General features: G+C 34.8%; 2 protein-coding genes across 6 annotated transcripts; one reads left to right on the forward strand and one right to left on the reverse strand.

Annotated features, from left to right (window-relative positions):
• The first annotated feature begins 3,953 nt into the window (after nucleotides 1-3,953).
• Nucleotides 3,954-7,677, forward strand: LOC111393798 (delta(12)-fatty-acid desaturase FAD2-like). The gene is made up of 2 exons (XM_023019505.1): nucleotides 3,954-4,158; nucleotides 6,316-7,677. Exon 2 carries the CDS (start codon nucleotides 6,344-6,346, stop codon nucleotides 7,487-7,489), a length of 1,146 nt encoding a protein of 381 aa, XP_022875273.1. The 5' UTR covers nucleotides 3,954-4,158; nucleotides 6,316-6,343; the 3' UTR covers nucleotides 7,490-7,677.
• Nucleotides 7,678-13,862: 6,185 nt separating this feature from the next.
• On the reverse strand, nucleotides 13,863-22,237 carry LOC111393799 (putative E3 ubiquitin-protein ligase LIN-1). Of its 5 annotated transcripts, none has more exons than XM_023019508.1 (10): nucleotides 22,006-22,237; nucleotides 20,962-21,077; nucleotides 17,930-19,611; nucleotides 17,375-17,587; nucleotides 17,244-17,271; nucleotides 16,529-17,174; nucleotides 16,074-16,218; nucleotides 15,358-15,618; nucleotides 14,924-15,254; nucleotides 13,863-14,189 (listed from the first exon to the last, which is right to left on the reverse strand). In XM_023019508.1, the coding sequence occupies exons 3-10, from the start codon at nucleotides 19,574-19,576 to the stop codon at nucleotides 14,071-14,073; spliced, it is 3,390 nt and encodes a 1,129-aa protein (XP_022875276.1). In that variant the 5' UTR covers nucleotides 19,577-19,611; nucleotides 20,962-21,077; nucleotides 22,006-22,237; the 3' UTR covers nucleotides 13,863-14,070. The 5 variants fall into 5 exon arrangements, with proteins under 5 accessions (XP_022875276.1, XP_022875275.1, XP_022875278.1 ...); XM_023019507.1 differs by having other exon boundaries at nucleotides 21,863-22,237; XM_023019510.1 differs by having other exon boundaries at nucleotides 17,375-17,557; nucleotides 20,962-22,237.
• Nucleotides 22,238-25,024: the final 2,787 nt, after the last annotated feature.

Below are 25,024 nucleotides of genomic sequence, written 5' to 3' on the forward strand. Positions count from 1 at the left end.
GACCAAACAATCATATTATCTTATGAACTATATTATATGCAACAAGGCTACGATAAAAAAAAAAAAAAAAGAGTTCTATTTTAATGATTGTCAAACCGACGCTTACCTCATAGCTGATACCTATAACCCGTCATCCATTGTCATAAATTTCATTTCTAATTTAAATTTTCATCCCAAATTCAAACTAAATTTTTTAATTTCACTGCCACATTTTCCGTCCTTATTTATTTGCGCAAATTCAATTTTAATTTTCAAATTTCAGTCCTATTTTGTTCACTTTTCTTAGTTCGAAGCTTCCCAACGGGTTTAAAAGACAGAAATTATCTAACAAAAAGGTGACAAGAATTGTAATATAAAAGCTAATTCAAAGATTTGTAATTGAATAGATTTGAGCCAACTATATTGCTAATGCAATATAATTTCTTTCAGTGTCTAAAAGATGCGTCTGTTGTGTAACTATTTTTGTGGATTCCGTGATTCGCCATGTTTTTTGCTCAAATTTTAGAACTCTACCATCGACTAGCATTGCTTATACCATCGTGTACTTTGTATGTATATATTTTTTTATGATTAGGTCCAAATATTAGAAGGATTTCAATCAAACATTAAATGGCAAAAAACACAAAAAATAAAATAAAATAAGAGGAATACAAGAACACGACATTTTTCACACTGAGGTAAGAGGTTCAAAGCAAGCTCATAATCACCATTTGAGCTTCCATATCACCAGAAGAAAACCACTGCATTTAAATGAAGCCAAATCGCCCAAGGTCCAACTTTTGGGAAACCAACAAAGGAAATCACTCAAAATTTACAGAACCTCTCCCATTAATTGGTTACTGTTCATGTGAGGACAATGAAACCCCGCCCTTATTAGATTTACAATGACCACTCAAAATCAAGAACCTAGAACAAGATTTACAAGATGAAATATCTTCTAAAATAAAATATATAAGAGAGAGAGAGAGAGAGAGAGAGAGATATGAACTCAAAGAGAGGAGTTCACAAAACCCAGAAGCCAATAGGCTAGAACTAGAGAAAATGAACGGTCAAACCATATAACAACTCATATCACTGATACCCAATACATAGGAACATCTAATAGAAGCTACTAGAAGGTCAACAAATCTAACGATGTGAGAGGTGACAGTTAGTAGCATCTCACGCAACCTCTACACTATAAAAATCGTGATTGTAAAACATGATTTTCATTAGTCAATTCTACACTTTGTAGCATGGAACATGATTTTGGTTCAATTCACAAACTAACAGTCAACAATCAATCTAGTCAACAATGAACACATCATCCTGGTCAACTGTGTAACATAATCCAACATATATATTATTAGTTTTCAATCTTTGTTTAGAAATTTAATGTTTATAAACATTTTGTAAAGCTTATCTTGCTGATTTGTAACCTATATGTTATTGCTCTAATTTCAACTTGCTTGCTTCAATGTTTTGAAGTCACTATGGGCTACTACGTAGGCAATTTGCTTGGATTTTCCATTTTTGATCCTTGACCCTCTTCCTTTTCAGAGTCGATGCGCGGGCCGATTTTTAAAACATTGATTACAACTACTCATTATTCAATTAAATGATTTTGATTTCACCAATTTTACGTAATTTTGGTAGTATACCCAAGCCCAAGTTTATGAATGATATCGCTGAGAGCATATGTGACACATAATGCTAAACATCAATGTACATAATGAAAAATATTTTCATTTTTCCATAATCATATCCATATCCAATATGATTTGGTCGTTACAAGACATGTGAAAAATTCAATAGTAAATGACAACTATGTGGCATGAGTATCCGGTGAAAGCTTGGAATATATATATTTAAATTGTCAACATTATTTTTTATAAAAATAAAAGTAACTTTTGAAGGTGAAATTTTCACTAATTGTCTTGAAAGCTTGCAAATTGGTCTGCAAATACAGTTGGGCAGTACATGTGCAGGATATCACGCAAGTACAAAGAAAGAAGTGCATCGATGTCAATATGTCAACCCGCCAACTGAAAATTGCAACGATTAAATCCTCATAATTAAGTGTCCCGTATTCTTTTGGTACACGTTAAAATTGAAAGGACAAGCAGAGGGTTATGTTCCATTTTGGTCAATAAATTTTTTGTGTAATCTTATTATATCACCTCCCAATTTTAATTCATCATAATCACAAGTTGAATTTGCTTTTCATGTCACTCCGTAAGGCTCGTTAAATTTAACATCAAAATCCTCCATTAGTCCTTGTTTTTGCATAAATAGCCACATAACCATCTAGTGATAGAAAATCTTGAACTTGTGGATGAATAGAGCGCTGAGTATGCTCTGTCTGGTGCATTGTAGTCAATTTTTCAAACACGATATGTTTTTAAGTTCTATGGTCACGACATGATTGGGTGGCATATTTACAATTAATTTTTGCGTTCACATGAGATTATGACATCCATTGAAAATCAACATGTGATTGATGTAAATAATTAATGCAATTAAAATTTCGTTGAAAGATCAATTATAAAAAGGGAAAATTGTAGTTGTGATCCCAAACCTTTCATTTTCTTGGCAAACTTTACCCCAATCTTCACTTTATGTCACCCATAATCCCAATTTTGACTAATTTGTAAAGGACAAAAGGGTAACTTTAGATTTCTTATATTAAAGAATTAAATAAAGAAACATACTTGTCAAGTAACAGGGCAAACTATTTTCTATACTTTCAAATTCGAATTTAAGTATTTAGGGTCTCTATTTCACTTCCGATTTGTTGGTTGGGTGTCTTTCTGAATGTTGAGAAAATTTGGAGCTTGGTAAAAGCCATGTACGAAATGTTCAAAACACGATTTTAATATGTTGACATGGTCGATTATTTAGCAAAACGTTCACACTTGTAAGCATTTAGCCGGTCAGCTAGATTTTTCGTCTACCATGTAGACCCATCAAGTAGCAAATTTGATACGGTGAGTAACGGATCAAAGTCTAGTGGCCAGTGGAAAAAGTTTGAAAATTTTACGAGTAAGTCGTGACATAACCCAAAGTTCAGTGGCTAAAAAAATTTAACTTACAAATATTCTAACTAGAAATAACCAGAGACCAATGCTGGCACACTGAAATCGAGGAACTCAGCTGGTGTCTTCTAACCAACTTTGCAATTTTTCCCACTACCAAAATCTCCCACTTGTAATCTTGCATGCACATGCAAACCCCTTTCTGTCTTTTCATATCCAATCCCATGCAAAAACACATCGGTCGAAATCGAACATTTTTGAAAAGGATATCTCAATTAATTTGTTTAAAAAACATTTTTTTTTAAAGAAGATTTTTTGCAAACTAAAGGAAATATTAAATTTTCACTTTCATGCAATAACTATTTCCATCGATGAAAACTACATTAAAATGTCGAAAAAATTTAGATCAATTAACATCAGTGTAGAACAAATTAAAAGATTGTATAACTCTAAATTAACATACAAACATCGAAAATATGGTAAAAAATCTTGTTGACTCAAAGCCAAACAAAAGAAATTGTAGATTGTGTTTTTCTATAAGCTATGAATATCATATTTATTGTGCATAATACATATTTAGCCCCTATTTGAGCCCCTTTTTTCATTATTTTTCTACGGTATTTATTTTCAATAGGATATTTTTCAATAAAATAATATTACATGCAAATCAAATTTTTTTTCTTCTTTTTAATCATACATTTCGTATCAATTTACTATTCCATAATACATTATAAGAAATTAATGGACTCAAACAAGGCCTTAGTATGTAATATTTGATCGATTTTTTATTTTTTATTTTTTATATTATCGAGTACGCTCGAATAATTTGAGCCAACGACATTAACATATTACATATATTCATCCACTATCCTCTCATTTTTCATCCTTTCAATCTAAGCCCCTAAAATGTAAATCTATACAGAGAGGATATACGTGTGATAAACTAATCATATTCAGACGCGTGGAAGGTTGTCAGGTCTGTGATAATGTGTGTCATTTCTCAGAGTTGTATATAAGGAGGTGGAGCTTTGTACATTTAACATATACACACAGAGACAGAGGGGGGGGGGCAGATTTTAGAGGGAGAAAGCGCTTCATAGAGAAGTGCTTTCCGGTGATTTCTACAACGTAATCTGACTCTTAGGTAACATTTTTTCGATTAATTTTTTTCTCTATTCTTCAGCCTTTTTAAATATGAATAAATGTATATTGAGCAGCATTCTCGTAAATTGGATGTATCTGTGAAATCATTGTTTTATTTTTGAAGGAAATTTATGGGTTTTTGAAGGAAATCATTGTTTTATTTTGAAGGAAATTTATGGGTAATTTTTCTATGGTAATTGAATGTAATTTTGAAGGAAATTTATGGGTAATTTTTTTATATTTGAATGTGATTTATAATGATTTCGAATTTGATTTGTTCGATTTCATATTTTGCGTGTGGCTCGTATTCTACGATTTTTACCAGAAATTATGGACTCTTGCTTTTGTTGACCAAAGCAAATCTACGCCTGCAAAAGAGATACAAGGAAAGTTTCTTTCATGCAATGCATAACGGACGGCCTTCTATGATGAGTTCCTCCATTGATGTTACCTTGATTTTATTTTATCTTCTCCTTTAATAGGGATTTGTTTATTTTGAAATGAATTTTCGATTTCCATTGTTAACTTATTTTCTGATTTCAGATTGCTTTTTATAATCATTGATAGTATTTCAAATTCATGTTATCATCGGGAAATTCATTAAATAGGTCAGCAAGTTTCGTCCTATTAGGCCCAGGCCGAAGACTGGTCTCTTGTAATCGTCGGTCATGATATTTGTTGTACTCCAATTCATTGTTGTCATGACAGAAGTAGCATTTTCTTCATTATATCGTTGCTTTTTGAGAAAAAGATGAGCTCAGCTGCCATATATTTACTTTTAGGGAAAATTGCAGCCACGATACCAAACCTTTCACTTTTATGTAGACTTGACTCAAATCTTTATTTTGTTGCATTCACGGTACCAAATCTTGTGAAAACTCGTACCTGAAGTCAAAATGAATTGAAACTGCTAGTTTGATCATTAATTGACCAGATAATTGACATTGACAATTATTTTGACTAATTTTAAAAGGTTAAAATGGTAACTTTATATTTTTTTAAAAAAATAACTAAAATCAAATAATTAAAATAAAAAACCAAATACCAAAAATCAAATTCCTTATTCTTCTCCCTCCACCAAACCAAATTCCAAAAATCAAAATTCTTATTCTTCTCCATCCACCCCAGTCACACCCACCCCACGACACAACCAAACGGCTTCACCGCACCCACCCAACACCAACGCCACCTCCGGTGTTACCGCCATGTCCTCCACCTCCATCACACCACAACATTTCCACCTCAAATCCACAACCACCAAAGCCCGCACCTGTTCGTCCACAAAGAGATGAACAACCCACACCCTTTCGTCCACAACCTTTTCTTCATTTTTTTCACAAATTCTTGATTCCAAATTTCTGATAGAGGATAGGGCAACAGATTTCACTTCAACAATTTTAATAGTGAAAGCTCGTGAAAATAATTTAAGGACCAATTCATTACCCATGTAAATGGCCTTGGAGGCTGATCCCATAGGAAAAAATATTTCCAAGATACATCCTTCTGGAAGTGAATCTTGTCCTATTTATAGAACAAGAGGACAGTATAAGAATCTTGCCTTTATGGACCTTAGGATTTATGAATATTGTACTATTTTTTAGCAAGAAAATGTAATAGATATTTTATTATTTATTTCCTTCAATCAATAACTTGTTCCAATTTATTTCCTTTTCGAACAATAGAATTAGCATCGGGGAGTTGGTTATACTAGTTATCTTTGCCCCTTTCATTTAAAAGCAAACTTAAATAACTATGTCGATTGTCGTTCTGATTGAAAGGGAGATGCAACTGCATACTTTGGTGCATTATTCAATAATCCGATAACCAACCAATGCATATTCGTAGAGCAAGATACTTATGATTATCTGCTTTACACGAAGTTTACTGTGTGTATCAGTTGTATTTCTTGGTTGCTATCTCTTCTTTTTGGAAGTTAAACCCTTGTTACCATTAGATATCAAAGATTCACATATGATGCACATTTTGAACACGACATTTTCAATTCAAGGGAATAGGGGAAAAGTTTCTAATTTACATTTGACTAACTAGACTTTGGTTTCAGATGGGACTTTGTCGTTCACTCTCAATATATTTGTGTTCTAGTATTTCTGAATGAATTTCTTTTCTTACTATCAACTCAAATTTTTTGTTTCTCCAGGTTGTGTGAAACAGGGATTTGAACAAAAATGGGAGCAGGAGGACGATTGTCTGTTCCGGCTACCGAAGCCGAAGAAAAGAAGAACCCCCTTAAAAGGGTGCCTTACTCGAAACCTCCATTCACAGTTGGTGACATCAAAAAAATCATCCCACCCCACTGCTTTAAGAGATCTCTCTTGCGCTCGTTCTCCTATGTTGTTTATGACCTATTTCTTGTTTTCCTATTTTATTACATTGCTACATCGTACTTCCATCTACTTCCATCCCCCTTCAGCTACCTTGGTTGGTCTGTTTACTGGATCCTTCAAGGCTGTGTTTGCACTGGAGTCTGGGTCATTGCCCATGAATGCGGCCACCACGCATTCAGTGATTACCAGTGGGTCGATGACACAGTCGGTCTTATCCTCCACTCTACCCTCCTAGTGCCCTATTTCTCATGGAAATATAGTCACAGACGACACCATTCCAACACTGGCTCCCTCGAGCGTGATGAAGTCTTTGTCCCGAAGCCCAGATCCAAACTCTCGTGGTTCACCAAGTACTTGAACAATCCACCAGGCCGGGTCATGACACTTGTTATCACCCTTACACTCGGCTGGCCTCTGTACTTGGCCTTCAACGTCTCAGGCCGGCCTTATGATCGTTTTGCCTGCCACTATGATCCGCATGGCCCAATATATAATGACCGTGAGCGACTTCAAATCTACATTTCTGATGTTTGTGTTATCGCCACATCATATATCCTTTACCGTGTTGCTTTGGCCCAAGGACTTGTTTGGCTTACATGTGTCTATGGAGTACCGTTACTCATTGTGAATGGCTTCCTCGTCTTGATTACATACCTGCAGCACACACACCCTTCATTGCCACATTATGATTCTTCTGAGTGGGATTGGCTGAGGGGTGCTTTGGCGACTGTGGATCGAGATTATGGTGTGCTGAATAACGTGTTCCACAACATTACTGATACGCACGTGGCTCATCACCTCTTCTCAACAATGCCACACTATCATGCAATGGAGGCGACTAAAGCAATCAAGCCACTATTAGGTGAGTACTATCAGTCTGATGGCACTCCATTTTACAAGGCTATGTGGAGGGAGGCGAAGGAGTGTCTTTATGTCGAGCCAGACGAGCCAAACAAGGGTGTTTTCTGGTATAAGAACAAGTTTTGAAGACTAAAAATATAGTTAGTACTATGTATTTTCGTTAGTGAAGTTGTGTATCTAGTGTGTTGTATGGAATGAAGACAATCAGCTTTCAAGTTAGTATTCTACCTCCATGGAATAAGTATTCGTGCAGGTTCAACCTCATTATATTTTGTTTATTTTGAAATAAAATAGGGACTGTTAATTATATAGCCTCCTTGAGTTTTTACTTTGATAATTTTTTCAATTCTTAGGATGGTGCAGATTTTTCGAATAAGAATGTTTTAACAGCATTGACAATGTGAAGAATATTAACTTGTCAATATGTGTTTTAAATGTCCTTCGATTCATGAAAGATAAGTGATTATTTACTCCATAAATGTTTCATTTAAAAGTTCAAATTATAAGTTCATTTTTTTCTTTTCTTTTCTCTTTTTTCTTTTTTTCTTTTTATGTGAGTTTTAGCTGGCGTTATAAAGCTAGTAGATCTTATATTGTGCTTCATACCCCCCCATCTCATCCCATCCTATCCCACTCCACCCGACCATCATTCTCATTGAGATTGATGTCGAAAATCTATGAATGATTCACCTAGTAAACAAAGCTCAATTCATGTTGTCTTTAAAAATCTAACGCACGTAATTTTTTTAAGTAAGAGGTAGTGAGATTTGAATACTTTCTCTCTTTAATTACATATTTCCCCTTTGTCAATCATCTTCTGTCATAAAAAAGGAACCCCTCTTAAAAACTATTAAAATTTTAATGTATAATCACAAATATTTATAGGTCTAATGTAATCATACAAAATTTTGATTTTTAATAAAAATTTAGACATTAATTTAAATGGTAAGGAGGTATGTTTAGGGAAAAAAAAAATATAAAATGAGATAAATATATAATATTGATTTTAACGAAAAAGGGATAGTTTTAAAAAAAATTAAAGAAGGGGATACTTTTAAGCTTTCTGGATAAAAATAAGGTAGTTTTGATGTTATCCCTTGTGTTTATGTGCTTTAGGCACCATGGCCTATAAACAGTGGAAAGTGATATTAACACGAGTGTGATGAAAATGTGTACAATTCGAGCTCCTCTATTCATTTGAAAATGTCACGAAAGGCTAATTATAGGTTCAGTTCTCTCCATTGGAACAATGGGATTGCTATGCTCATCGCTAAATTGTTATTGTTGAAGAGAAGAAATATAACTAATGTATATCTTTTGAATCGATCATCGATTTAGTACGAATTCTTGCTCGAGTCTTGGTAGGGTAATCATTCCCTTAAACATTTTGTTGAGAGATTACTTATTTCAAAATGTTCATTTGCCACTTTGCAATATAAGTTGTTTTACTAGTCAATACTATTTCTCTATAATAAAATATATATAATGTCAAGGTTGTCAGTATTGTAATTTTTACTCGGATCAGTGGAGGGGACTTAAGGATTGGAACTTCGAATTAGTTTAAGGATGGTAAGATCCTCCTGAATAATGATAATTTAAATATAAAAATATATACAAAAGGTATAAGAACAAATTATCAACTACAAATCTATAATTAACAAAAATAATAAAAAATCAACTATTTATAAGGTCCACAACAATATTTGTTGGTCAAATTTGAGAGATGAACATATATGAGAGGCGAGACTCTAAGAGTCGAATGATAAAGCTAATTTGGAATTTGAGTTAATAAGTTTATATATATATATATATATTTTATTTTAATTTTTTTTACTATATTTTACTTGGTAAGTTAATCTATTATCTTATATATATATATGGACATACTTTAATTTTTCATTTTACCTTTTGATTTTCGATTATATTCTGAGCACCCTAGCACAATTTTATTGCATTTATAAAAATTAAAACCTGAGCTTGTTACTATCTTGATTGCTAGGATTAGATTGTAGTATCAAATCATGGGATCATACGATCTTAGCTATTTCGAAGTGATCTAGACTCGATCTAATTCGGATTGAGTCATTTTGATCATATGATCCTAATCACAATTTTAACAATATTGAATATTTTCCAATTATGCACTCTAAAGCTCCATTTGGTAAGAGTATTTTTTAAGTACTTCGGTAATAATATTTTAGTCACACTTTTCCATAGAACTATAACTATTCAAAAGCATTGCAACGACAACGCACGTGTTATGTACAAGTTAAAATAAAAATGATTAGGTCAATATGCCGCAATTTAGTTTTACTAATTCACAACGGATAATTATATTCACACCACATATTTTAATTGCAATGAATATCTTCGCTTTTACTCATTTTGGCACATCCTCAAATTTTTTGTGATATTTTTATTCTTAAAATTTGTTAATTAATACATGTTGTCTTTGATGACAACCAAATTAATTAGTCGAAGTAAAAATACATATTTTGCCCATTATATTTTCAAATGAGTAAGACAAACAATAAATACAAGTTCGACAAAATATTTTACTCAAACTCACATAATATTTAGACAAAAACCGTCATTCGAATCAAAATGTATTAAATAATTGAAGGTTAAAAGAGAAAAATACAAATTAAAAAAGTTGAGATCAAAATTATCAGAATGAGCAAAAATTGAAAATCTTCATTGTTGGATTTTTTGAAACCAATAGATCCGGGCTATGATGTTAATGTGAAACAATGTATTTCATAGGTTTAGGCTGATGAATGAAATAAGTCCAACAACCAAATTCATGAGCTCCATCCAATCCAGTTGTATTCCCTCTTGAATAGCTTGAATTTTGGTCTGATTATAAGATTACAACCTAGCTATTTTCTTGTGTGACTTGTGTGTGAATTGAGGAGAACTCGGCTACCCCTTTGAAGTGAGAAAAACGGCCCCTTTGGTGTCCAAAATCAGTTGATTACTTTGTGTAATTTATAGTTCCTTTATAGTCTACCTTTGTGGCATTTTCTCCTTGTCTTTGTAGCTACAAATCATCACTGTTTCTTGTACTTTGTGAGTAAGATTGAATAGCAACCGAGGTAAATATATTGGTTGTGGATTGGAGCTGGTTGGTTTGATTGTTTGGTAGAGAAAAGTACGTTGTACTGAGCCCGAAAAACACCAATTTGAAAATCCTTGGAGTAAGCTTCCGCAACATTTGGTATAAGAGCTTCAAGTGGTGGTTTTGGCTTGTGAAACATACCAAAAATGTCTAGAAAAATCAGCTGAAACGAAGCAAAAATCAGATCAAAGAAGCTGTCTAAAAATTGCCCAACAATCGGATATGTTTGTGCAATTTGTGGACAATCCAGAAGAGTTTGGGAAAACGGAGACCATTGATGTGACGTGCAAGTAAAGGCGCACCAGGTTGACCAGAGCGTGAGCCTCTCCGATGGACTGTGAAGCCCATGCACAGAGAGCGTGGCTGCATGGGGCTGAATCTCGAGACGGTCTCTTCAAGCAGTTTATTCCTAATGTTATATTTGACATTTTAGTGTTGTTAGTTTTCTCTTTCAAGTTGTACAGTAGAATTTGGACATAGTTGTTCCTCAAACGTTTGGGATTTGATTTTGTTGGTTGGTTGTTGCAGTTTCTAGAGACTTGAGGACGAATAGTGGTGGTCCTAAAGTGATAAATTCGCGTTTCTCATAATTTACAGACTCAGATTGGTTCACTTTGGTATATTGGCTTATCCAGTTTAAATTTCAGTATTAGCGCTTCATCCTGTGGAGTGACATTAGGTTTGTCATTGTTGTGAAGGAGTAACATTGCCTGTGCTAGAAATTTAGGAGTTATTTGCCATATTTGAAATTTTGAGTTTTGATTGCAAGTTGGTAATTGATTTTGTGCTTTTAACTGTCATATAATCACTGTGTGAGACTGTGTTGCGTGAAAATTCGAACTTTTGTTTACATAACTTCGGGTTGCGTTGATTATCCTGTTAGAACACCTGGACTTGACCCGTTTGAACATTCCCTTGATCTAAGATCGTAAATCTTATACAACGCTGGGAATCTAGAATGGTGTATTTTGCAACCTTATGATTACTTTGTGTGACCTATCTGTGTATTTGGTTGTTTTATATTCTTAAAATGTCTTCACATTTCGAAATTGGTATTTTCAATGGGAAATGAGATTTTTCAATTCGGCAACAAAAGATGAAGGATTTTTTAGTTCAATTAAAGGTTTCAAAAGCCATAAATGGCAAATTTCCTGTAAATTTGACAAAAGCACAAAAAGAAGAATATGGTGAACTTGTTTACACTTCAATTATTTTACAATTGTCTGATACTATTTTGAGAAAAGTTGGAAGACTTGATTCTACAAAAGAACTTTGGGAAAAGTTGGAAGACTTATATTTGCTTAAGTCCACTCCTAATAAATTGTATTTACTTGAAAGATTTTTTAATTTTAAAATGAATCATTTAAAGGATATTGACGACAATTTGGATGTCTCTAACAAATTAGTTCAAGACATTGTTAATTGTGATGAAAAAGTCTCTGAAATATATAAGGCTATTATCTTGCTTAATTCCATGCCTAATTCATATAGAAAGGTTAAAAATGCAATTAAGTATGGTAGGGACACTTTAATACCCGAAATTGTCATAGACTCACTTAGGAGATTAAGGTTGAAAAAAAGAATAAGAGGAGTGGTGAGTTACATATGATAAGGAATATGATGAAGTTTAAGCAAATGAATGATTCTATAGGGACTCGAGTGATGGGAATAGTAACAAAAAGGGCAAGGGACGGGACAAATCTAGTGGTAGACGGTGTTACAGATATGGTAAGTCTGAATACTTTATAGGGACTGTACTAGAAGAAGGATAAGCAGAAGGGTAAGATGAGATGTGAGACGAATTTGGTTATAAGGTCAAGTGATGACCCTAGTGAGGTTTATTGAGAATAAACCTAGTTACTGAATGTGCATCTATGTGTGATCCTTTCTGCATGTGTGTGATTGCCTAATTTGTTGTATGATGATGTGCTACATTTCAATGTGTTTGATATGTGTATTTGCATGAATTTGAGGCAATATGATTACTTGGTGTGACTGTTTGCATGCATAGTGAGTTATGATGCATTAGTAGTATGGTGTATGTCTTTTAGTGAGGTAGAGTTTAGATGTCTAGGGATACTTTGTGGTTTATATCGGGGATGTGGAGTGTGACATTTGGATCACAAGTGGAGATATGATTAAATGTCTAGAATCCTTTATCTATGAAGAGACCTTAATCAGGTAAATTGTGAGAGGGGCACTTCTATCACTTCTGTTAGGTAAAGACCCATTATCTACATAGGTTAGGAGAAGTGATGTGGTAATAAAGGATTATCCCTTAGACTTAGGATTTATTATGACTTACCAGTTAGACATGAGTTGAGTGATCAGTCTAGTGAGCATGGTGGGCGATAAGAGGAGATATGTGTTCTCGAGGTGTGAGTAACACGAAATAGGATAGGATAAGTATGGTGAGATCTTTTCGTGGGGTCATTTATGTATTTGTTGCATATGTGTTGGCCATGTATTTAATTGACTTTGTGTTAATCTGTGGTTCTATATGAACGTGTTTCTGAAAAAATTTGTGTGTATTATCCTATATTATATCGTCATCGCATGTTTATTTGCTCTTGATTGCTTACTGTGAATATCTGCTTTCATTTGGGTGTTCTTGACCATAGCCCAGGTGAGTACATGGAACAGGTATGATATGTGTTTCCGGTCGAAAACACGAGATAAGGTATGTGATCCAATTTTATTGGCTACCTTGATTATGTAAGTGCTAACTATGTGTTTTGATTGCTTGTAGATTTATTGGGCATCGATGTGGATATTAATTGGGTTTTTTGATACTCAATAAATTTCGGGCTATGATGTTAACGTGAGATAATGTATTTCATAGGTCTAGGCCGATGAATGAAATAAATCCAACAACCAAGTCCATGAGTTCCACCCGATCCAATTGTATTCCCTCTTGTATGACTTGAATTTTGACCTGTTTACTTTCTTTTTGGTCCAAGTAAAAGCTTAACCCTAGACTATTTATAAGATTACAACCCTAGCTATTTTCTTGTGTGATTTGGGTGTGAATTGAGGAGAACTCAGAACTCGGCTGCCTCCTGTGAAGTGAGAAAACGGCCCCTCTAGTGTCCAAAATCGATTGATTACCTTGTGTAATTTGTAGTTCCTTCATAGCTTACTTTTGTGGTGTTTTTTCCTTGCCTTTGTGGCTACAAATAATCACCGTTTCTTGTCCTTTGTTGGTAAGATTGAAAGCAACCGAGATGAATATATTGGTTGTGGATTGGAACTGGTTGGTTTGGTTGTTTTGTAGAGAAATGTATGTTGGACTGAGCCTGGAAAACATCGATTTGAAGATCTTTGGAGTGAGCTTCCGCAACATTCATTATACTTAAAATGTGATGCAGTTAACAAAATTGCTTAGTAAATATAATTAGCCATTCACAATTAACAAGACCAATATACATGAGGAAAAAAGGAAAAAAAAAGAATTGATGCATCTCCTAAGAAAAATGTCACTTGTAGTAAAATTTAACTGTACATATCACAACACATAATCGTTTACTGCTAAAATTTGTTTTGATGCAACAATTTCTCTCCCTCTCTTTCGAACTTTGTTACCGATTCTTTAACTTCTTTGGTTTGAAAAGATGATAAACAGCTCTTTAGCTGTCCATGTTACCTCTGCAAGATTTTCTAGAGAAGTAGCCAGTTCCTCCCTTATCTTCATCAGGAGTACTCTACACTCTACAAACCATAGAATTGAAGATAATTTAGACAAGCAACGATATGCAATACAAGTCTTGTTTAGCACTAATCAACGTGACATAACAGTGATAACTCTAATAAAATGGGTCTAAAAAAAATATTGCTATCTCATCCTTATATTGGAGCCACTTGATGCAGTTCATTCGTCCTACTTCGCCAAGTTCTTTTCTTAACCACCACCATAATATAGCAGAAACTCTTCTTATACGAACCAGTTCTTTCCGACATTTTTTATTGTTCCAATGCCGAAGGAAAATATATGATTGTTTGATACAGATTTTCAATCAATTAAAATCAATTTTTGACCGTTATTTCACTATTCCAGCTGTCATTTTTGAATTCTTCTCTCACAGGTAAGACCTACTTTATCTCAAACGGTTAAAAAATCAATTATTAAAATCTCTACCAAACACGCACTATATATCTCAGCAGGGGTTGAGCGAACAATCGCATATGGCCTATATAAAGGTGGGCATCCCTGAATCAATCCACTCTCTACTCTGTTCTTTATGGAAGAGCCAAGTCCACAGCATAAGCATGAGATTTGGGCAAGTAAAAAGACTCGAGATGAGCACACGTCTGGCATCCTTATATTTAATTGGACCCAACGCTTAAATGACAATGTAATGTCACGTAGAGTGTTGCTACACACTACTCAATGACACTATAATGATACTAAAGATTGCACATACAATATGTTAAAAATTACTGACCTGGAATTTTACTGAAATTAAGCAGACACATTGAAGCAAGAACCTTTTGCTCAACCAGCTCACCGTATTCTAGGCAAAATTTCAATGGAGTAATGAGAGTAAAAAGGGCAGAAAGCTGAAACTCTGTATCAGATAATGAAGCAAGTGAAGAGCTCAACCAGACCCCTGTTGTTAGAATTACGCGGACCAAATCCGAGTTTCCTAAAGTTAAACACTTGGAAACAGTCTCCAGAAATGACTTAGTCCCATCCCCAAGAAGCGAAGCCGACACACTCACCAGCCACTTCTCTCTCGTCTTTACTTCTTCTTCATCTTCAATCTGAGAATTGAACTTGAAAAATTTTCTTGCAATCAGTACTTGATGGTAAAAAGACTCGAGAAAAAAAAATCAACTAGTCTGTTCGTTGAGATCAAGACTTAGTTTGTATACATACCATCATCACAGTCTCATCAGTTGCTATATTGTTGTCTTCATTGTCAGCAAAATTCCAGTCTGGACCGTTGAGAAACCCGGCTAGTTTCAGAGACCAATCCTCAGTCATAAGTTTTCCAGACAAAGAGAAGCGACCTCCAAGTATTAGGAGAGCTCTGCAACACTTCTTCTGAACCTTCGGATCTGATAAGCCACTCTCCAGAGCTGTTGTAAGGGCATCTACAGCCTCCTGTCTATATAGGCTACTCTCGTGTGGTATTTTCTGCAAGTTTCAATTACATGATTATCTCAACATAGATGTCTTTGAGTCATAACAAGACCAATTTTGTGATTAAAAATTATTTAACAACATTTGTATTTATTAAACATTGGATCAAAACTTCGTTTAAGAGCTTAAGTTGTTAAAAAAGTGTACGATTGATATTGTAGTAAGTATACACAAGGAAAGCGTTTCATAACAACGGCATTGGAATTTCTGTCTTCATCTAGATTTGGTCGATCCAAGCAAAAAAGAAATAAGAAATGCTCACGCAAATAAAAGAAGTCCAATAAAATGGGAAAAGGGAAAACAAACTTAGACGTGCATACACACACATCGACTGAGAGAGATCCATGTCCACAGTAAAATAAGAGCTAATCCAACATGAAGGAAAATGCAAGACCTAATTACTTTGTTTCTTCGAGATTTTTTTTTTTTTATTTTTAAAATGTACTTACCAGAAGATCAAAATGTAGGATCAAAACGGCTACTTCAGGTCTCTCTTCCAGTACACAAGTCTGCATATAGATGAGCAAATTATCCATTGCATTTATTATTTCTGCATCCTGTAGGCCTTTTAAAATTCCTTCTGCGTTTTTCCTCCTGATATTTCATAAGCAGTGTCAAAATATTACTTTATAACACGTCAAATCTAATTGCCAAAGAAACCATAAAAACAGATTATAAATAAGTTAAAGCAATTTATTCTGCCACTTTTGTTCATGAAGAGTTATTTTTAGAGAAGACAGTGGATGAAGTTCAACTTCCTTTTACTTGTACATGTTATACATCTCGTATGGATGGTTGAGACCCAGAACATCTTTTTACTTGCACTAGTTGGATATCTTGTAATTTTAGTTCAAAAGTAGGATCAATGTTAAAACGACTCGAAAAATTACTAAGCCCCAAGTACCTGTTCAAGCAAATTAGTTCAGCCAGCATTAACACTGCATTGGTTCTCAACTTTAACTGCTCGCTTCGAATTAGTTCTAGAAGACACGGCATATTTATGCTTCTAGCAACATCATCTCTGCAACTAGCGTCAGATTCAATACAACAAGATAGTAATTCTAAAATAGATGTCTTCTCATTAACGTCTCCATACTCAAATCTCCTCAGCAGAAACTGTAAGCCTCCAAAAGAGATAAGCTGTTTTGCATTTGCTATTCTCTCATCTTTAGTGAAAACAATGAGAAACTGCTCCAATAGGGACATAGTTACATCATCTTTCGATTTTACATGTTCCGATGAATCTGCTGTTAGTTGAGAGACAGTAGCCAAGAGATTCCTGCAATGCTCTACCTTCCAATTGTCAATAACACGCTTCAGAATGAAATTTGTAGGTGGGACAGCTTGAAATGCTAATGTTTTTCCTGTGACAGGGCAGGTTTTAGATTCTCGACCAAACCAATCCGTGATTGCTCCACGTTCAAAGGTGTGTCCTGTCTCAAGAGTCACTGGATCTTCAAAAAGAAGTCCATTCAAAGGGCATATGAAATCTTTTGGGATGCTCAACAGAGAAGTTGTTTCGCTGAAGTCTTCATAACTCTTTTGCAGTTCTGCATATACAAGTAATGAGTTGAGGTGATCAAGAAAAAGAGAAACCTTCTCAGATTAATATTTTTTACCATGGACAGGAGACTTCAATTTAGTTTCCTGCAACCAAAATTAAGATATGAGACTTCTGGAAAGAATTGAAATGCACTCGTGTGTGTGTTTACAATGCAATGACAGTATAGAAACACATGGAGAATTATACCAAAGAAATTGATACAGCATGGTCAAGCAATGATTTTGCTGGCCTCTTAGTTAAAAGCTCATTTTCTTTTGCGGGTGGTAATTCTTGCAACGTGTGTACATCTGAATTTTCTTGCAGCCACTGACTGTTGTGGAAGTTTTCGTTGAAATTTAACTCTCCTGAAGAACTTGCTTGTTCTAATCTCTGCGTTTCATCAGCCGCATGTGAATCATCCTACAATTGTTTTAGAAATCCTTGATTTTTACTGATAAAAATAGATCAGATATCCGAGTAAAGTTTACTTTGTTAATCTATTCCCATCTTCATAAGCAAGATTGAGAAAAAGATATGAAACAATAATATAAGAAAATTTATTCCATAAACATGCCTTCAAAATAGGAAGGAAGGCCCTTGGAAAAATTCTGTTAATTCGTTACTAAGAGACTGACTCTACATTTGATGTGCAAAATTGGTAACTTACAATACCATTTGCTTCATGAACATTGAAATTATGACAAAGATGCTGAACTTCGAATTTACACAAACTTCATGTTATGGAATAAAATCGTCACTTACTGGGTGAGATTTGCCGCCGGGTGAGATATTTTGATTTTTGTGTTTAACAGAGTCATCAGAATATAATATCAATTGTTTGTCTTCTGGAGCAGTACCATTTGAGCTTATTGCATTTATCTCAAAATCCTCTTCCTCGTAGACTTCGATTTCAATCCCGGATTTATGTGAATGCTTAAATACTTCATCGTACAATTTTTTACTGACCATTGGATGTGGTGAGAAATGACATGTAGGACTACATGTGTGACCCTTTTGCATTGGATGAACAGAGAAAGAAGGAATTGCAATTGAAGGAAGCGAAGGCGCATCAACCCCCTCGGTTAGCCAATCCTTGTAGTACAAGGCAAATTGATAAGTTGCTGAATCCAGAGTTTCATTATACACTTTATCAAGAAGCTTTAGATTTGTTGGAATTGGTGAATCAGCCAAGGAATCAGCTTCTTTGTCATACCAGAGCTTCAAATCCGAAAGATGAGGAAACAATATTTGATCCCACAAATCAGGCAGTAATGTCGTCCGTGCCTGGAATGGTGAATCACAGAAAACTTGAAGAAGATGTTTTGCTGCAATTCTATCTTTTCTCTGTAGCATATAAATCATGCTGAGGTACAAGTGAGCACAAGCTGACAGCTTGAAGTTTGGGATTCCAGATGTAAGTCCATCTTTTAAATCATTGGAATTTAATCCCGTAATAACACTAAGTTGCAAAGAAGCTTTTTTTAATTCTTTGGCCGTTGCATTTTCCTCAGCAGCTCTTTCAACCATTTCTATAGCTTGTTCAAGATTTTCTATGATTTTGCATTCAGTGTCAAGGCCTTCTTCCAATCCAATAAAATTCAGGGAAGCGAAACTATTGTGACGCAGTGATGTCCTGAAGTCCCCATCTGTTAGAAAACGTTTGACATAACCACTCAAAATAGAAATCATGGCTTTAACAGCAGCTTCATCGAGAGCAGGAGTATCAAGAATCTGTTCGGACCGGCCTTGCCTTAGGCTCCGACTTTCATCAAAAGTTTTACCTTTTTCAGAAATCATGTTTATCTCAGGCTGGTTCACTCTTTTCCACGAATTGACACTTAAAATTCTTTGTCGAGGGACACGTTTGAAGGAGTCTTTTGTAGTTCTCTTATCTTCCATTGCATCCTCCCCGGAATGCTGCCTGTGTCGCTCTCTTTCCTCATTTTTGTGAACATCATATGAATATATATCTGTATATGGCTTGTTATTTTCCACCTCTACTATCTCGTTACTCTCTACGGTCTCCTTTCTCCCAAAACCTCGAGAATCTTCACTTGAACTAAGGCTAAACTTCTTGGCATCCCACGAATCTTTATAACCTCTTCTTTCAAGTTCCACCCGAGTTTCTGTCTTTGATTCCCAGTCTATTTTCTCCCTTCTATTAGGATCATCCCTTGGATTTCTACCTTTAAGACTATAACTTGTTGAAAAATCACCTCTAGAGTCTTTTCGAGGTATCTCAGATCTTGTCCTCGCTGTCCGTTTAACAGATGATGAAGAACTGGGTTCATGTTTACCTCGCGTTGGATAAAGAGGTATACTTCTTCCATCTGAGCCGAAGGAATGTCTGGGTATCATCTTTGCTTTTCTCTTAAACCCTTCAGCAGCAAGAAGATCCTCCAAAGACATTGCCACTTTTATTCAATTTAAAACCTTTCTGGAGCCTATTTCCATGAAAGGGATCAAAGGTTAATGCTTCAAGAAATACTATAAATGCAATTACTTTTTCAGATCTTTAGGAAGTAGTTTGAGCATGTTCGGCCAAGCTTAAAAGTAACTTCAAAGCCAAATATAAAAGGTTGAACCTCAACTTTGAGGGTCCCACGGCTCCACCCCGATAGAGCTTTGTGAGGGAGGTAAATCGCGGGATGTGCCTCAGCAGGTCAGAGAATAAAAGTTGCCTACTTGGAGCCCATTTTTACCAAATATGTTTCTACCATTCTAAGCGCCTGCTTGGAGCCCATTTTTACCTCATTTTTAGAGGTTTTTGGACCGTTAATTCTCATCAACAGTAGGATCCTTTGTCAATCAATGCCTGATTGTGTAAATTTTTGGAAGAAAAAAAAGAACTTTGACTTGTGAAGATGCGATGGTAGAAGAATTTTCAATCTTCCCAAGCTACCCTCCAAATGGTAAAGAAAATGGGGAGGCGTAGGGTTAATAATAAAGAGGGTATTTTGGTAAATAGTGGATGACAAATTGGGGTATTAAAGTTCACCTCATTTTCAACAACTTGTATACCCATAGTAAACAATCATGCTACTTGTACAATGTACTTTACAACTTGGTTTATAATGTATGACTTGACAAACATCATATCCATCTATTTGAAAATTTGTTTTTAAAATCAATGGCCAAAATTTCTCCAACAGACTTATTGTCAATAAAGTTGTGTAAATACATTGTAGAAGTGACTTTACTCCATAGTAAATGCTCCATTTGAATAAATAATAGTGACTTTAAATTACAGGTCTACTGTTGTAAACTGCAAATTCTCATTTTAATGGCCAACAAATAAGTGCTAAATGTTTGCCATTTTTTTGTTAAAAACATATTTTTTGTAATTATAAGTCTTCATTTCCGAAATAAATAATTTCGACACTCAACTAAGAGCATGTTTGGTACAGGTTAAAATATAATTAAAATTAATTTTTTGACCGTTATTTCACTATTCCTACTTAATAGTCAAAAAATCAATTAACAAAATCCTCACCAAACAAACACTAACTCACATATAGCATTAAATTCTGTCATTTCTAAGGTTCAAAATCTTTATATTATCCTTAAACTCTCCTCAGTCTCTAATTTTCCATCTGCTGATCAACCGAATTCGACCTTGTCCTGTTTTATTAAATGTTAACACATATGCCTAAACTTTTCCAGGAAAATCCTAATTTATGCAACATCCATCTTCAACAATTAAAACATTCTGCAATCTTCGGAGATGACAAAATTTAACCTGACAAATTATGCAACCAAGAACAATTACAGAACAGAGGGCAAAAGATTTTTACCTGTAAGCTACTTTTTGGTGATAAAAATTCCTTCAACTGAACCCACAAACTGAAAACAGCCTTTTGTTCTCCAAAAACACTCCACCATAAAGGCCGTGGATTGACTCGGTTAAGATCTTTAAACATCAGTATTGAAACCAGATGAACAGAAGAAAGAAATGAATTATTGAAATGCTGATGCAACAAATACGATTCATTGGTTGATACTAAGGAATTGGACAAAGGAAAAAACAAATGAAGAAACAGATTATAGAATTGAGGATTATCGTGATGTTACAATAGGCAACAAAGACGAGGATTAAGTCAAAAAAAAAGACAAATGCAAAATGACAAACCAGAAAATGCAACAATTATGTAAATTTCAAGGCTGAACTGTGCTGATTATTACGTGTAAAAATTTGTTTGCAGGCCATAGGTTTAAATTATATTATTTTAAGTTCCAATTGCCGCCCCAATCCTAAATCTACCCTTCTCTCTATCTCTCCTTGTCCTTTTCGTCGAAATGATAGGTGGAACCAAATTGAATCCTTCAAACTGGGAATGGAATTAATAAATTCTTTATACAGTAACACTGGTGAACTTGGAAATCAGAATACTATTTGAAAACAATAGAAACTCTGTATGTTCATGCAGGCCGTGCATAAGGCATAAATTAAGCGGTGCATAAGGCATAAAAATGGGATAAAAACTTCGAAATAATGTTTAATGAGCTAATCTAGGTAGCATAAGGAACCATATGTCAGTTTCATTCTTGCTCAGTTAATCAGAGTACAACTTTGGATGGCTTGGTACATAAGGCATAAATTAATGCAGGTTTTATTCTTGATACTGCGTCAATAATTGCTCTTAATCTAATCACCAAAAACATTTGGAAACTCAATCTTGACTAAGGGATTCGTACTTGATGCAGTCCATCCATTCAAGTCAAGCTTCTGTAATAACTTGAACCCAAAATTACCAGAACACAAAGGAATTAAAAATGAATCATCAACATCAACAATCAATTATTTAGGGCTCAGAATACATTGTACTCGTCTGTACAACCTGAAAACTCCACAAACCCTAGCCACATGGGATCGAATGGAGGCAACCCAAAGACTACCCAGACAACAAAGATACACCCTCTCGACTACAAATAGAAGAATCATCAAGACTCAATTCATAGAGATCACCCAAAAAACCAAAAGTTTTAAGGGTTAGAGACGTATCACAAAGACAAAAATGAGAGAAGACACGGTCGAGAGAGGGAGAGAGCCCGGAAGCTTCTCAAAACAAGAAAAATTAAGTCAATCATCATTAGGGACTACTCAGGCCATTTATATATATCACATTAATTATCGCCGTAGTTTTATAACCGGGGCAATCCAAAGGTCCAGAGCAACACACATGTTCATCACATTTGGGTTGGGTTTAGGTCCATTTTAGTGTTGCGTTATTGAGCAATGGCTTGTAGTATTTGAGAAAGGGGCTAGCACTTTTGTTTCATCATCGCCCATTTTTAAGCTGGGCCAATTAAATTGGCATCACAGCCTAATAGCTCCAAGGTAAATATTCAATGTTAATCTTATCTGAGATGTAGAAAAATCAACATTGTGTTATATGATTACTCTAAATGATGGTGTAGTCAATTGGAAGATGTTCCAACGAAGAATGACAGTTAACTCTACAATAAATACTTTGGAAAGTAATCTCAATCGAGGAACGCATTAGTGAATTATAAATGATTCCCATTATTGTGGATCCAATAATAGTGTAATGTGATAACAATGGAGTCATCATACAAGTGAAGGAACCTAAGTCTCATCGAAGACCAGAGTATGTATTGGGGCACTACAGTCTCACTAGGAGATTGTAGAAAAGATAGAATGTGTGTCTGCTCACCTTGAGAAGGTTGAACATGTGAAAAGCAACACTTATTCTGAAAATTCAGATCTATTGAGATAGATCACGAAAATGAATTTGAGATTTAGGAATAGATCCATTTATTGATTGTCAAAATTATCATAGATTCATTTGTAATGTCACCATCCCAATAGAAACATGTAGTGGCATATTTAGGGTAAAAAAAAATTGTGGAATTTTTATTAAATATTAGCCTAGTTTTTTATTTTTATTTTTGGTAGTTCATATATGAATCTGTCCCCAGAAACATAATTTTCATGAAAATTCATAACACATTGGATACATGAGTCATTGAATCTCGTTCAAGTGGGAGAATGTTATTTGATATGCCCTAAGTCCAATTGTTGAGATGGTATAGCAAATCTATTATCAATGCAGTTGTACTATTGACAGATCTATTATTTTAATTATATTAAAGGAGTCTGATAATTAGTTATGATAATTTGCTATTTACAACTTACAAGGTGTTGTAATTGTGAAATACAATTTTTTTATAACTTAATCTTAAATTGTTACAGGTTGTTAGTAATTATGAGATACGAATATCATAATTATAGATAGGCCAACATATATCTTATGAGACACATAAAGAAAAATGTGTGTTTCAAAATTTATATTTTTGCTTCACTCATAGGGTTTCCTTGATCAATGATCTCTTGAATCCAAGCCACCTGAGAGAAACTCTATAGCTTTGTGAGACAATAGGTTCAAGATCCTTAGCAAATTCCTTAAGTAGCACGATAAAATATTCATCTACAATTTCATAAGATGTAGATGAAAGAAAGAATCTTTGCCAAATAGAAAGAAAAATATTTATTAAGGATCAAGTAAATACATGCATATGAAAATAGTCTGTGATTTATGTCTAATTTTTACATCCATAAAAAGTTTTGACAGCATTCATAAAATGGGTACAAAGTATATACTAGGCATAATTGGAAATATATACTCTTTCCATCTCATTGAAAAAGGAAATGTAGAATACAAAACATCATTTTTGTCAACAGATTGTTCATCAAGTACAAGTTCCTTTCAAGTAGAAGAAGTTCTATTCAATTTTATATGCTGTGTTGGGTTTTTGATACCCAATAATCTCCGGCGATGATGTTAAACAGTGTCAGATAGTCGGATTAGATTTCATAGGTTTCGACCGATGATTGAAATATTTATTAACACACTCTATTAAGTGGCTCAACTCGAAAAACAACTTGAAGGTCGTTTGAAGCAACTTAATATAGTTAATGTTGCTCACTACCCATTTACTTCTTGGATGGCTCAATTAGTGTTTCGCCCCCTTTAATCATTAGTTGGTCCATGAACCCACTATGTTATTACACCCTAAAACTATATATTGCTCTCATTTGTGAATGAGCCGTGTGTGTTTTGCAATTGAAAAGAGGAGCCGACATTTTTCTCTAGTTTTCTCTCTTGAGCCTTAAACTGAATCTGTCTTCCTCTATTCTTTGTGATTCATTGCAGCCGCCATATTGTGCTCTTTGTGAACCCATTGACTTGAGCAACCGAAATAAGAATCGTGATTGTTTGGGTTGGAGCCATTGTTGGGTGTGTTTAATAAAATAGAGATTGGTGAAACTGAGCCCGAAAAATCCATCATCGGAGGTCGATTATTCAACATTTGGTATCAGAGCGAGGTTGGGGTGGAATTTTCGGCCAAAATCTGACTAGAAAACCAGCAGAAATCAGAAAATAAAACTGTCCAGAAAATTTTCAAAAAAAAAAACCGGATCTGCAACGTCGATTTTCGGCAAATCCAGACGTCTTTTGGTGAAACGGAGGCCGGATTCGTGATCTGTAGGTGGAGGCGGTGCTGGGTGGCCGAGGCGTCTGGGCGACAGCAGCCGGCGACGGCGGCGCGTGGCTTCTCCGGCGGTGGCGTGTGTGGGCGCGTGGGAAAGCTTTCTTCAAACAGTTTGTTCCTCACATTATTTCTAACATTTTTCGTGTTGAAAATTTTCTGTTTCAGGTTACACAGAAAAAGTTGGACGATTTTGTCCCTAGAAATCGAACTGCATTTCTTGGCGGGCTGCACAGTTATATTTGTGAATCTCTAGGATGAATCATGGTGGTCCTAAAGCAGCAGATTTGCATCTCTCTCGGTTATACGGACTCAGACACGTTCGCTTTGGTAAATTGGCTTAAC

The sequence above is a fragment of the Olea europaea genome, chromosome 4 (assembly GCF_002742605.1).
Source record: "Olea europaea var. sylvestris chromosome 4, O_europaea_v1, whole genome shotgun sequence".
In the NCBI taxonomy this organism is placed as follows: Eukaryota; Viridiplantae; Streptophyta; class Magnoliopsida; order Lamiales; family Oleaceae; genus Olea; species Olea europaea.